We start from the raw sequence: 15,310 nt of genomic DNA, 5'->3' as shown, positions 1-15,310 counted from the left end.
GGCCTATTTTTGGTATTACATATCATAGTAGTTTGTTTATTCATAGAATTAGTTGTTTATAATTCCTTTTGAAGTAAAAAAATACAGTAGAAGAGTATTTAGAACCAATTACTTTATTCATTAAATTTTTATAGAATTAGGTGTTTATTATAAAATAATTTTTTTAATTGAACCAATAAACCAATAATTAAAACGGTTCAATGATCGGTCCAGTTTTCATAACTTTATTATAATGTCAAACATAGTTTAGATATTAATATCTATAAAAAAAATAATTTAATTTATAAATATTAATAGAATTAAATTAGTTTATTTGATCATTTATTAATAATATTAATTAATAATTTATATTTCGTCGTGTATCAATAGTCTTTCTTCTTAAATTCAGTTTCGAGTAACTGCAGCTGCATCAACCACCATGGATCCTCAACCTCCGGCCACTGCAGCACCAACAACCACCGCCCCCACCGCTGCCGAACCCTCGCCACCACAACCTCCTCAACCATCACCACCACCACAATCACAACCTTCACCTTCTCCTTCTTCTTCTTCGTCTCTCCCTCCATCTTCTTCTTCAGCTCCCCCCAATCCAAACCCTACCTCCGTACAAATCCCAACAACAACCTCCAAACCCCTCGCACCATCCCCAGCCCCTCTTCAACCTCGCCACCCTCCTCCTTCCTTCAGCCGCAACCCGCCACCGCAACCGCAACCACCGCAGCAGCATCAGCCTCACTCTCACTTCTCGTCACTCCCTCCTTCTTCCTCTGCCGCTGCTCCTCCTCCTTCGCCATCCTCCGCCTCTCCGTCCGTTTCTGCCGCTCCGCGTGGCGGCATGGCGATCGGTGTACCCGCACACCACCAGAGCCCTTCCCCTCCGCCATTCTCCTCTTCCTTTGGTCAGCATTTTGGTGGTTTGGGCCGAACCGGAGTTAGCGTCGGAGAATCTGCCTCCAATAACGCATCTTCTCAGGTATAGGCCCCAATTTTGCCCCCCGACTGAAATTTTGGTGTAGAATCTTTGTGAAATGAATGTTGGTCTATTGATTTTATAGGCACATAGCTAGTTATAGTTAGCTTGTTAGTTATTAACCGAATAGTTAAAGGATTGGTTGAGTAGTTAGTACTTAGTATTGATTGGTAGTTGAATAAAACAACTTTGAATACACTAGTCACCAGCAAGATCAAAACTATAGTCCTCAATAATTAGAGATAGTATCATATTAACCCTGTTTAAGGGCTAATGTATTTGGTTGTTAAACGCTCAAAAGGACTGATTCAACCTCATTGTAGAAAAACAATCAAACTTAGAATGGGAAATAGTCACTGGATATAGATTGGGGAGTTTAGTTGGATAAATTTCACAAAATTAGAATTAGGAAACAATGAGCTCTTGCTTTTCTGGGAGCATATAGAGTTGCTTGAGCTTGTGCTCCTGCATTTTACTTGTATTAAAAGATTTTTTCCCCCTTTCCCTATTTCAGAAGTTGATCTAAATGTGCCCTATTCTTTGTTTCACCAGTTGTTTGAAATGTTTAGGTGAGACCACCAATGCAAGGAATGGGAATGTTGGGTTCGCTTGGATCTGGATCACAAATGCGGCCAGGTGGGATACCTGCACATCAACAGAGACCTGTTCAATCATCTCTCAGACCACCACCCCCTGCACAGAATAGTCCAACTACTGCTTCGCAAGTTAGTCTTTGCTTTGTCGCTACATTCCTCTGCAGCTTTGTAAAAGTGAATTTTATGACTTTGAGCATGCTTGTATGCTTTTCGCTTATTTGTTTTGGTAGTTTTTGCTTTTTCTAGTCAGAGAGATAGTGGCAATGGGTTTTGAGGAGTGTACTATGTTTCAAAATATAAGCAACTGATTGATATTGTACTACGGTGATTTGTGAGTCTGCGTATAGCTATATATTAAGAATAAGAATATCTCTTTTAGCTGTTTCAACTCATGTTATTTACGAGGATTTCTCACTTCATATGTCTTCTGTTGCAATGCTTGAGCTTTGTATGTAAACATACAGAAAAATAATGTTGGTCAGTGATTTTGCAATGTCTTGTTTTCTCTAGAGCTTCCAAGGGCATGGACTTATAAGAACCTCATCAGTGGGAACACCTGCAACGCCATCTCCAGGTGTACCTCAAAATATGCAGTCAGTTAATCAGCCGTGGTTGTCATCTGGACCACAGGGGAAGCCTCCTTTGCCAACCACTTATAGGCAGCACCCGCAGCAAGTGAACCCACCAGCGTCCTTGCAGCAAAGGGCCCACATTCCTCAGCAGCAGCAGTCTACACCAACAGCATCACAGCCGCAGCCATCTTTGCCATCTAATCAATCACAGGAGCATTTTGGGCAACAAGTTCCCCCATCAAGGGCTCCACATGTCCCTCAGCAGCAGCAGGTTACAAGGCTACAAGTCCCAGGAAATCAGAAACCTTCAACTCTTGTGTCTGCTCAATTCGCTGCTGCTCAACCAGGAATTCAAAGTAGATTAGCTACTGTGGATACTGATGAACCTTTTAATAGTGTTCTCAGCAAAAGAAGCATCCATGAGCTAGTCAGTCAGGTCTGCAATGTTTCTCTATTTTGTTCAGTGGATAAGTCAAAATTTGAATTACGGAATGCAATATGGCACAAGGCACTTCAATTTTGATAATTTTACTATAAATCTGTTTGGCTGTTCAATCCCTAGTTTCATGAACGTGTTACTTTTGTTTCCTCTATTTACACTTCTACTTTATTGGCAGGTTGATCCTGCTGAGAAGTTGGATCCTGATGTCGCAGACATTCTTGTCGATATTGCAGAAAATTTTCTAGAATCTGTGAGTAAATTACCTTTAACTTAATTGTGTCCAGTGAACTTCAATAGTTAAGTCTATCTGTTATTATTGATTTATTTGTTTATTTATTTATTGTTCTTTGATTTATTCGTGTTTCTTTTATCTTGATTCATTTCCCTCTTCTCTTCTTAATACTAGTTATATGGTTTGGACTAATGATTTTCTATCCTTTCAATAGATAACAAAATCTGGTTGCTCCCTAGCTAAGCATCGGAAATCAACAACTTTGGAAGCAAAAGACATACTTTTACATCTAGGTTAGTGATTAGAAAATTTCTTCTTGCTCAGAGTTTGGTTTCAGCACATTTCACATTTAACTCCACATCTTCGTCTTTGTAGAGAAAACTTGGAATATGACACTTCCTGGATTTGGTGGTGATGAAATTAAAAGCTACAAAAGACCGGTAGTTTGTCAGTCTCTCTTATATATATATATATATATATATATATAAGATTCATATTCTTTTGAATGTCATATTCTAGACTTGTACTTATCGTGCTTTTGCAGGTTGCAAGTGATATTCACAAGGAGCGACTAGCGGCTGTAAGTGTTTTTTTTCTCTTTCACTTTAATCTAGTAATTATATTTTTTACCTGTTAGATGAATAGTTGTGATTATTATTATTATAATTATTATTTTGTTTATTTGTTATATGTTCAACAGATAAAGAAATCAATGGTAGCAGCGGAGTCAGCACATGCTAGGGGCTCTGCTGGCCAAGCATCCGGTGGCGCAAAGGGTAGCCAGGCAAAGGCACCCTTGAATGTCCTTGGCTCTCCCAACCCTAAAAACTGACGAGAGATGCAGAGTGTTTATGTATGACACAATTAAGGAGAAACCCCTTCGGAAAGGTAACTAAAATTTATATTGAATTGAACCAAGCAGGTTTTCCTGTGTGCATTGTAGTCACAAATGACGTTTATAATCATTATTTATCTTGCCACTTGAATTGTAGTTCTAGGAATGCTTTAAAGAGGTTTTACACTTTTACTCAACCAAAATTGTGGCAGGAAAAAGTGTTGCATTTTATTTCTTTGATCATGACTCATGAGTCATGAGGAACACCCTGAACTTTGAAGCATTTGTGTATTAAAAATTCCCCTTCTTTTGTATAAATTATTTTTTCCGTTGAATTCATGTCTTGAATCTAATTTTTGTAATTTTGTTGCAAGTGTCTTGCTCCAAGAAGTGTCGCAAAAGCTAAACTCTAAAGTCTAAACCCTAAACTTAAAATCATTGGCTGCTCTTCCACCTCATGGAATCAAATCATCACAAAAGTTTATTTTATAGTATTTATTTATTGATTTATTTCCTTTTTGTAAGCATCATATGCCCCAAAAAGAATGTAGAAACATTTCACAACATTGTTACCTAAAATGCTCATCATCCACTCTCCCACTTCATGGCATCAAATTATCACCAAAGTAAAAAAAAAAGATTTCTTCTAACTTTAATAAGCATTTCCCCATCTGCACATTCTCCTTTTAACATATTTTAACGTTCAAATCACCTTGAATAGTTTCTTCTGATTTTCTGTTCATATAAAGTAATGTTCGTACCTCATGACCTGTGTGGAAAGATCATAAATAATCATTTTTAAACTCTTTTTTTTGTTCAACACTAAGTTTAATAAACTAATTAAAACAGATCGCATATGGACAATGTTGAACTTAAGAATAACTATGGTGCGCTTAAGATAATTATTCGCTGTCTAAATTATTGCTTTATTATAAATTATTATAATTTCAAGTGGGATTGGATTGTAGGATCATTTAGGCTTCCTCAGCTGGCATCAAAACAAAAATGATAATTTGTACTATTATCTTTTAATTCCTTTGCAAATTTGATGACACATCAAGGATCCGTAATTAGATTTAATTCTTATCTTCCAAGTCATCCTTGGCATGGAACGGCTAGAGGCTTATGCCAAAAAGCAGTTAAAAAAAAAAAAAAAACAAATCTAAACAAAACTCCTATATATTTTGTATTTTGGCCACAAAACAAAATTAATTTAATTTGAATATGTTCCTTGAGTTATCTGTATAAAGTTTTTTTTTTTTTTTTTTTTTTTCATATGATGATCATAGAAATAGTCATTCATCTAATTATATATAACTATCCCATAAAGAATTTCTTTTTACTATTACTATGATCATCTAAAAAGTTACAAATATAGTGGCATTCAATATAAAACTCGCTACACTTGCGTCAAAATCAATCTAAATTAAATTGAATTATATGTTTCAAGAAAATATTCGACTTTTCAACTTGATGAATGAGTTGTTTCACTTTTATCCTTCTATTATGTGTAAATTAATCACATCATCAAATGTAGTAAAGCTTGAGAATCAAAAGAAAAGCTTGAATTAGTTTTTCTTTAAAAAAAAAAACAAATAAAGAAGCTTAATGTAAAAGCTGTATCTTTTCTGTCGAAAGATTATCATTAAACTTCTGAAACTCACATAAAGTTTGTTGGCAAAGGATTCGATGGTCCCGAACGTTTAGGCCATTAAATAGTCTCATAACAAAATATGTTTTTTAAATTTTTTAATAACTGATAAATAGTCTTTATTTAATTTTAATTATAAATTAATTCCATATATTTTATTTAATTATAAAAATTATTTTTTATTTTATAAATTATTATTTTATCATTAATCTATTATGTTTATTAACAATCAAAAACAAAAACAATAACGATTTAGATCTTCCATTGATCGTAATAAATTTTTTGGCTATTCCAATCGATTAAAAGATTATATTTGATCTGTGACATTCGTCCAAGACTGTGAAATCGTGTTTCTTTGAAAATCAATCGATTAGATTATCAAAACAATCGATTGAATTTCAGGTTTCCATAACTCAATCGATTGGACTACAGGTTGTTATCACAAAACAATCGATTGAAAATTGCAAGGCAGCATGGTTTTCACAAAAATCAATGGATTGGTCATATTACCCAATCGATTGAACGATGACAAAAATATGGGTTTTTAATAATTCAATCAATTGCTTATACTACCCAATCGATTGAATGCTTCAAAACAACCTGAGGTCTCACAATTCAATCGATTGGTTGTGTTACCCAATCGATTGAAGTCGTCAAAACAATATGGATTTGCATATCTAGAACTTGATATTAATGGAAAGAATTGAGGCTGATCCTAATCTACTAAGAATTGCATCCCGTCCGTCTTTTAGTTTTAGCTATATTCAGATCTTAGAACTGTGATGTCAATTTTCACTTGAGCATGTGAACATGATTGACTGCATAAATGAATGGGACTCCAAACTTTCAGTCTTCTTTAGAGTAATTGGTTATGCATTCTCTCTTTTGGATAAATGATAATATATTATACGTATTTGAATAGACTTGTGACTTTTTGTGCCTAGGAATTGTAAGTGATGGTTAATCAATTTTATATGTCTTTTATGTATCATTTACTGGATAGCACAATCAATCGATTGAATTCGGCAAATCCATTGTTTTGATGACTTCAATCGATTGGGTAACACAACCAATCGATTGAATTGTGAGACCTCAAGTTGTTTTGAAACATTCAATCGATTGGGTAGTATAAGCAATCGATTGAATTATTAAAAACCCACATTTTAGTCATTGTTCAATCGATTGGGTAATATGACCAATCGGTTGATTTTTGTGAAAACCATGCTGCTTTGCCATTTTCAATCGATTGTTTTGTGATAACAACCTGTAGTCCAATCGATTGAGTTATGGAAACCTGAAATTTAATCGATTGTTTTGATAATCCAATCGATTGATTTTCAAAGAAACATGATTTCACAGTCCTGGACGAACGTCACAGATCAAATATAATTTTTTAATCGATTGGAATAGCTAAAAAATTTATTACGATCAATGGAAGATCTAATTCGTTATTGTTTTTATTTTTGATTGTTAATAAACATAATAGATTAATGATAAAATAATAATTTATAAAATAAAAAATAGTTTTTATGATTAAATAAAATATATGGGGTTAATTTGTAATTAAAATTAGATAAAAACTATTTATCAATTATTAAAAAATTTAAAAAATATATTTTGTTATGGGACTATTTAATGGTCCAAACGTTCTGAAACTATCGAATCCGGTGCCAAGTTTGTTGTCTTATCATTAAAAAAGTCAAAAGATAGAGGATTTGTTGAATGCTGACAAAGCCCATACGTTAAAAGTTCAAGACCAAAAAAAAAAAAAGCTTTTTGTTTTGGGGTAGCAATTTTAATATTTTTTCATGAAAGAGAATCTTCTAACAATGAATTTTAATAGTGATCAGATTGACCAATTACAAATATATATAACATTATGTTATCTTCTCTAAAATTTCAAAGATAAATCTAATCTCTTGTTAAGTTCATAAATTATATTAATATTAAATCATATTTTGATAGAGATTTGAAAGCAGAATCATAATATTCAACAACTAACATATCTATTATAAAATAAATAGGGAAGAGATAATAAAATAAAGTATAAATAAAAAAATAATACTATCAATATTTATCAATACTATTATACTACTATAAAAATAATATATTAATATTATATTAGTAGTATATGAAGAGAGAAAATAAAAAAGTATTTTGTAGTGTAAAAAAGAGAGAGAGTATTTATTTTATTATTGCTGTATATTGTACATAAAACTATGAAGCCTTATTTATAGCTGTACAAGATTAGTTTTTTCAAGCTTTAGAAAGGATGGCACCGTCTATATTAAAGGTTTGTATTATCCAAGCACCTTTTAATGTAACACTCTTCCTTGGATGACCATTATAAATATGCTTCATTAAAACCTTACTAAAGAAAACCCAATTGGAAAAACTTTAGTGAAGGAAAAAGAATACAATATTCTTTGTGACGAGGACTGCCTCATTAAAAACCTTGTCAAGAAAAACCCAATGGGAAAAAAACCTGACCAAGAAAAAAAGAGTACAGTCTCCCCCTCTTGTCGACATCATTTAATATCTCGAAATCGGCGCATCCCAATCTCATGCACCAATCTTTCAAAGGAGGATTTTGGGAGTGACTTTGTGAATAAATCTGCCAAATTGTCACTTGATCGGATCTATAGGACATCAATTGTCCCTTGATTTTGAAGATCATGAGTGAAGAAAAATTTGGGAGAAATATGCTTTGTTCTATCACCTTTGATGTATTTGCCTTTAAGTTGAGCAATGCATGCTGTATTATCTTCAAACAGGACAGTTGGAGCTATCTTATGATCAATCAGTTCACATGATGACAGAATATATTGGATCAAACTCTTGAGCCAAAAACACTCGCGACTTGCTTCATGAATTGCTAGTATTTCGGCATGATCAGAGGATGTTGCAGCAATCGTTTGTTTCGTGGACCTCCATGATATAGCTGTTCCACCATATGTGAACAGGTATTCTGTTTGATGTAACAGCCCAGACCACCCGCTAGCACGATATTGTCCGCTTTGGCACACAAGGCCTCACGATTTTGCCTTTGACGATAGGGATGATAGCCGAAACCCCCCACACTCACTCGTCAAAACGCGTCATGCTAGGGAGAGGTATCCACACCCTTATAAGGCATGCTTCGTTTCCTTCTCCAACCGATGTGGGACCTTACAATCCACCCCCTAAGGGAGCCCAGCGCCCTCGCTGGCACATCGATCCGGGCTTCGGCTCTGATACCATCTGTAACAGCCCAGACCACCCGCTAGCACGATATTGTCTGCTTTGGCACATAAGGCCTCACGGTTTTGCCTTTGACGATAGGAATGATAGCCGAAGCCCCCCACACTCACTCGTCAAAACGCGTCATGCTAGGGAGAGGTATCCACACCCTTATAAGGCATGCTTCGTTCCCTCCCCAACCGATGTGGGACTTACATTTGAGATCTCCCTTTATGTGGATTAGACAAGTAGCCAGCATTTGCATAGCCAACTAGTTGTGACTTGGATTCATAGGGATAAAACAATCCCATATCAACCGTTCCATGAAGATATCGACAGATTTGCTTGATTCCACTCCAATGTCTTTTGGTTGGAGAGCAACTATACCTTGCTAGTAAATTCACAGTAAATGATATATCGGGTCGTGTATTATTAGCAATATACATTAGTGCTCCAATGACACTAAGATATGGTACTTCAGGACTAAAGATATCTTTATTTTCTTCCTTAGGACGGAGTTGATCCTTTTCTACATCCAAAGATCTTACAATCATTGGGGTACTTAATGGATGTGACTTATCCATATAAAATCTCTTCAAGATCTTTTCTGTGTATGTTGTTTGATGAATAAAAATCCTATTTTTTGTATGCTCGATCTACAGGCCGAGACAAAATTTAGTCTTTCCAAGATCTTTCATCCCAAACTCTTCTTTTAGAGTTTTTATAATTGTTGGAATCTTTTTAGGAGCCCCAATGATATTTAAATCATCAACGTACACAACAATTATAATGAATCCAGATGCAGATTTCTTTATGAAAACACATGGACAGATATCATCATTCTTGAATCCATTTTTGGCCAGATACTCAGTAAGACGATTATACCACATTCGTCCAGATTGCTTTAGACCGTATAAAGATCTTTGCAATTTGACTGAGTATAACCCCTGTGAATATTCATTAGATGGTTTAGATATCTTTAGTCCTTCAGGGACTTTTATATAGATATCCCGATCTAATGAGCCGTATAAATAGGTTGTTACCACATCCATTAAATGCATATGCAGTTTATGATATGCAGATAAACTGACCAAATAACGCAATGTTATCGCATCCACTACAGGGGAATACGTTTCTTCATACTCTATACCGGGCCTTTGTGAAAAATTTTGTGCTACAAGTCGGGCTTTGTAGCGCACAACTTTATTTTTCTCATTTCGTTTTCTCACAAATACCCATCGGTATCCAACAGGTTTTACATCTTCAGGTGTACGGACTACAGGTCCAAAGACTTCACGTTTTGCAAGTGAGTCTAATTCAGCCTACATAGCTTCTTCCCATTTTGGCCAATCATTTCTTTGTCGACATTCTTCGACTGATCTTGTTTCAAGATCCTTACTTTCATGCATGATATATAATGCCACATTATATGCAAATATTTCATTGACAATTATTTTATTTTGGTCCCATTTCTCTCCTGTAAAGACATAATTTATCGAGATCTCATCATTTTCACAATTTTTAGGTACCTGAACATCTTCTGGCGTTAAAACTATATCAAAATTTTGGACAACTGCATGTGTCTTTACTATGTCTTTTTCAATAGGAATCGTATTTACCTCTTTTCTTTTTCGATGATTTTTTGTCTTTGGAACCAATAGGCCTGTTTCTGGCATGAATTTGCTTCAGTGGCTACTTGTCCTACTGGGACATCAATTCGAATTGGGGCATTTTTCGCTGGTATATAAGATTTGGTTATCCTCTTTGTATCGGAAAATGCATTAGGCAATTCATTTGCTATTCTTTGCAAATGTATAATCTTTTGAACTTCTAGTTCACATTGCCCTGATCGACGATCTAAATGCATCAACGATGATGCATTCCTATTAAGTTCCTTTTCAAGAAGCTTATTCTCTCCCCCTAATGTTGGAAATTTTGATTCATCAAAATGACAATCCACAAACTGGGCTTTAAATACATCTCCAGTTTGTATCTCAAGATAGCTCACTATAGAGGGAGAATCATATCCAACATATATCCCTAATTTTCTTTGGGGTCCTATTTTGGTGCGATTAGGTGGTGCAATGGGAACATATATCGCACACCCAAATATTTTTAAATGGGAAACATTTGGCTGCTGGCCAAAAGCTAATTGCATAGGAGAGAATTGATGGTAATTCGTTGGCCTCAAATGAATAAGTGCTGCGGCATATAAAATAGCATGCCCCCAAACCGAGTTTGGGAGATTTGTTCTCATAAGTAAGGGTCTAGCAATTAATTAGAGGCGTTTAATAAGTGATTCTGCTAACCCATTTTGTGTGTGAACATAAGCTATTGGATGTTCAACACTTATTCTATTAGCCAAAAAATAAGCATCAAAGGCTTGGGAAGTAAATTCACCAGCATTATCAAGACGAATTACTTTGATTGGATTTTCTGAAAATTGTACTTTTAATCGAATAATTTGAGTCAGTAATCTCGCAAACGCCAGGTTGTGAGAAGACAATAAGCACACATGTGACCATCTCGAAGATGCGTCTATCAGGACCATAAAATATCTAAAAGATCTACATGGTGGATGAATAGGTCCACATATATCGCCTTGAATCCTTTCTAGAAATTCAGGGGACTCAAATCCAATCTTTACTGGTGATGGCCTTAAAATTAACTTCCCTTGAGAACATGCAGCACAACAAAATTTACTAAATTTAAGAATCTTCTGGTTCTTTAGTGAATGTCCATGGGAGTTTTCAATAATTCTCCGCATCATGGTTATTCCCGGATGACCCAATCGATCGTGCCAAGTTATGAATTCATTTGGGCTAGTAAACTTCTGGTTTACAGTGGCATGTGATTCAATTGCACTAATCTTAGTATAATATAACCCAGATGAAAGTGAGGACAACTTTTCTAATATAACATTTTTATTTGAATCATGAGTTGTGATACATAAATACTCATGACTTTCCTCATTCATAGTCTTAATATGATATCCATTTCGGCGAATATCTTTGAAACTCAATAAGTTCCTCCGAGACTTAGTAGATAATAGTGCATTATTTATTATGAATTTTGTTCCTCCAGAAAACAAAACTTCCGAAGCCTTCAATCACATTGTCTAAGCCAATAATAATATTAACATATTCTTCTTTTGGCACAAGATGAGTAAAATATATATCACTTTTGAGAATGGTGTGCGAACTTGCACTATCCGCAAGGCATACATCTTCATTATATATCCTTGCCATTTTCTTCAAAGACAAATAATAATAATAAAATGAGTAGTATGCAAAGTTAAATTGAATATTTAATCGGAATTATTTTTCTAAGAAATACTGTACATAAAAATAATGTCATATACTAAAATTTTATTTTAAAACTTGACACATTTAATGATTTCAAAATTCATGAACATATTTCAATATTTATATACATCATATTTGAAACTTAAATACATAGAAAATAAAACTTAATAATAAGTTCTTTACATTGTTTACTTACATGGATACTTAACAATTTCACATATTAAACTATTCCATCATTGATCAAATGATTAATATTTCCTTCAGGGTCCTCAAAGAAATCAGATACATCATAATGAGTGGTGAAATTTTCAGCATCATTTGAAACAAAATTCGTCTCCTTTCCTTTGTCGTCTTTTTTCAAAGATGCTTGATAAAGATTGACTAGGTGCCTTGGTGTACGACAGGTACGCGACCAATGACCCTTTTCACCACAACGGAAATACTTATCCTCTATTGATTTATTTTGCCAAATATTTCTTTCTTTATCCCACTTCTGGTGAAATCCTCTCTTTTGAACATAATTCTTTTTCCTTACATAATTTTTCTTATTATTAAAACCTTGCCATTTACCTCTTTTAGGGTAATGATTTGCCGCATTTACTTCAGAAAATGGGACGGCGCCAGCTGGGCGCGCTTCATGATTCTTTAAGAGCAACTCGTTGTTGCGTTCAGCGACAAGAAGGCAAGAAATCAACTCAGAATATTTTTTAAATCCTTTTTCTCGATACTGCTGCTGCAGGAGCACATTCGAGGCATAGAAGGTCGAGAAAGTTTTCTCTAACATATCTTTATTAGATATCTTTTTCCCACATAATTTCATTCGTGAGGTGATTCGAAACATTGCCGAATTATATTCATTTATGAAAATCCTGTAGACGCAAGTGCGTCCATTCATATCGGGTTTGAGGAAGTATCACCGTTTTTTTATGATTGTACCTTTCTTCAAGGTCTTTCCAAAGATCTGCAGGATCTTTTAATGTGAGATATTCATTTTTCAATCCTTCGTCAAGATGACGACGAAGAAAAACCATGACTTTGGCTTTATCCTTTTGGAATGCATTATTTTCAGCTTTAATAGTATCTCCAAGATCCATTGAATCAAGATGGATTTCAACATCTAATATATATGATAAATAATTGTTTCCAGATATATCAAAAGTATTAAATTCAAGATGAGAGAGTTTCGACATAATAAAAATTTGTTACCTGAGTCTTTCTAAAATTTGATCAAAGTCTCGTACTGATAACGTATTGTAAAATAAATAGGGAAGAGGTAATAAAATAAAGTATAAATAGAAAAACACTACTATCAATATTTACCAATACTATTATACTACTATAAAGATAATATATTAATATTATATTAGTAGTATACGAAGAAAGAAAGTAAAGAAGTACTTTGTAGTGTAAGAAAGATAGAGAGAGAGAGTATTTATTTTAGGGAAATGATACGGTGAGGAACATCATTTTTTTCTACACATGAGGAACTTAGTTGGCATTATCTATTAAGTGCCATCTGTCCAACTGAAGGAGAGCAGCTTTTAGCCGTTTACAGACCACAATGCAAAATCTAAAAGTATTTAATGTGGTGTCAGTACATTTTAAATTGCAGTTAATTAAAAATATAATTAAGCCTTTTTTAACTCTCTAATACTTTGAATTATTATCTAAGCTGTGGGCATCTTTTTTAACCGGCTTATGTTTGGACTTTGGAAGAATAATTAATTGCACTAATTTTTTTTATGATACATGATTGATATTAGTCACAAATAAAAAGTCTTATTAATTAATATGTCCATTTGAGATAATATTTGATAATTTGTCTTTTTTACATATATTCACCTTTTTTTGTTCTTTTTTTTTATCTAAATGATTTGTAATTTTTACTTGTTTTTTATTTTGAATATTAAAATAAATAATTTTGTATTGGCTTATTAATATTAAATGTGATTATATTCAATGTCAAATGATTTAAAGTCTAAAGATTTTTTTTTAAGAGTTAAAATTTGATCTTATGCTAAAGATAAGTTTAGTATAAAAATTGTTAAAATATTTTATTATTGGTAACACTTAATGTGTTCTGCATAATAAATACAGTGTTAATGAAAGATAAATTTTTTTTACTAATAAATTTCAATATATTTATTGTCATCTATTGTATTCCGAAAAAAAGATAAATTTTATATATTAAAAATAACATATAATAATAACAATAGTGAGTATTAATAATATAAGTAAAAATAAATAATCAATGTAAAATTAGTTAAATTATCAAATATTTAAATTTTTTCTTAAAGATTATAAATTTAAGCTGAAAATATTTTAAAAATATATATTTAATGAGAAAAAATTAATCTTCTATAAAATTTTCAAATTATATATAAATATGTTTATTATGTACAAATTCAATTTTATCGCTATTGTCAAATGATTAATTGGACTATATATCTTTTGGGAAGTCCAGTTGATATAAGATATATAGTCCAGTTCATCATTTGACAATAACAATAAAATTAAATTTGTACATAACAAGTATATTTATATATCATTTGAAAATTTTATAAAAGATTAATTTCTTCTCATTAAATATATTTTTTTAAAATCTTTTCAGCGTAAATTTATAATCTTTAATAAAAAATTTAAATATTTGATAATTTGACTAATTTTATACTAATTATTTATTTTTGCTTACATTATTTCACTATTGTTATTATATGTCATTTTAATATATAAAATTTATTTTTTTCTTAGAATACAATAGATGACAATAAATATATAGAGATTATTTGTTAATAAAAAATTTTTTTTTTATTAATTGTGTATTTATTATACAGAACACACTAAGTTTTACTAATAATAAAATATTTTAATATTTTTTATACCAAATTTATCTTTAACATCAGATCAAAATTTTAACTCTTGAAAAAAAATCTTTAGACCTTAAATCATTTCACATTGAATATAACACCATTTTTTGAATTTTAATTTTCTAAATACTACTTTTTTTTTGTTTAGAGCAAGTTGGCCGCAGCCTCAGCAAACTCTATGAAAATTATAGAGATCGCTTTACCCCCGATGAATTTCTTCAACTTTTTTGAATCCCACATTTTTAATTCATTTTAATCCATTATCATCATCTCCAAATAGTATATAGATCTACAAATAGTGTATATAGAAGTACACAAAAATACACAGACAACAAGCATAACTTTTTCAAAGATTTTTCTAATTATAAGTTAAAAAAAAAACCATATTTAACAATGGCAACCATTATCATCGTCTCCAGAAATACACAAGTACACCGGAATAAGCCATATTTAACAAGAACTTTTTTAATTATAAGTCATATTTTATTTTGAAATTTTTTTTTAAAAAAATATAAATAATTTTTTTCAAAATAAAATACGACTTATAATTAAAAAAATTCTTGTTAAATATTGCTTATTCGGTGTACCTGTGTATTTCTGGAGACGATGATAATGGTTGCG

General features: G+C 32.5%; 1 protein-coding gene across 1 annotated transcript; it reads left to right on the top strand.

The window, feature by feature from the left end:
• The first annotated feature begins 359 nt into the window (after window positions 1-359).
• Window positions 360-3,965, top strand: TAF12 (TBP-associated factor 12). Its single transcript, XM_088503765.1, has 8 exons — window positions 360-973; window positions 1,540-1,695; window positions 2,077-2,574; window positions 2,756-2,830; window positions 3,027-3,105; window positions 3,188-3,252; window positions 3,357-3,392; window positions 3,513-3,965. The coding sequence occupies exons 1-8, from the start codon at window positions 419-421 to the stop codon at window positions 3,642-3,644; spliced, it is 1,596 nt and encodes a 531-aa protein (XP_088359891.1). The 5' UTR covers window positions 360-418; the 3' UTR covers window positions 3,645-3,965.
• The last annotated feature ends 11,345 nt before the right edge of the window (window positions 3,966-15,310 follow it).

This window comes from Arachis ipaensis, chromosome B2, assembly GCF_059453495.1.
Source record: "Arachis ipaensis isolate K30076 ecotype BB chromosome B2, ASM5945349v1, whole genome shotgun sequence".
NCBI lineage: Eukaryota > Viridiplantae > Streptophyta > Magnoliopsida > Fabales > Fabaceae > Arachis > Arachis ipaensis.
Note: the sequence above shows the minus strand (reverse complement) of the source record. Positions and strands in the feature narration are given on the sequence as shown.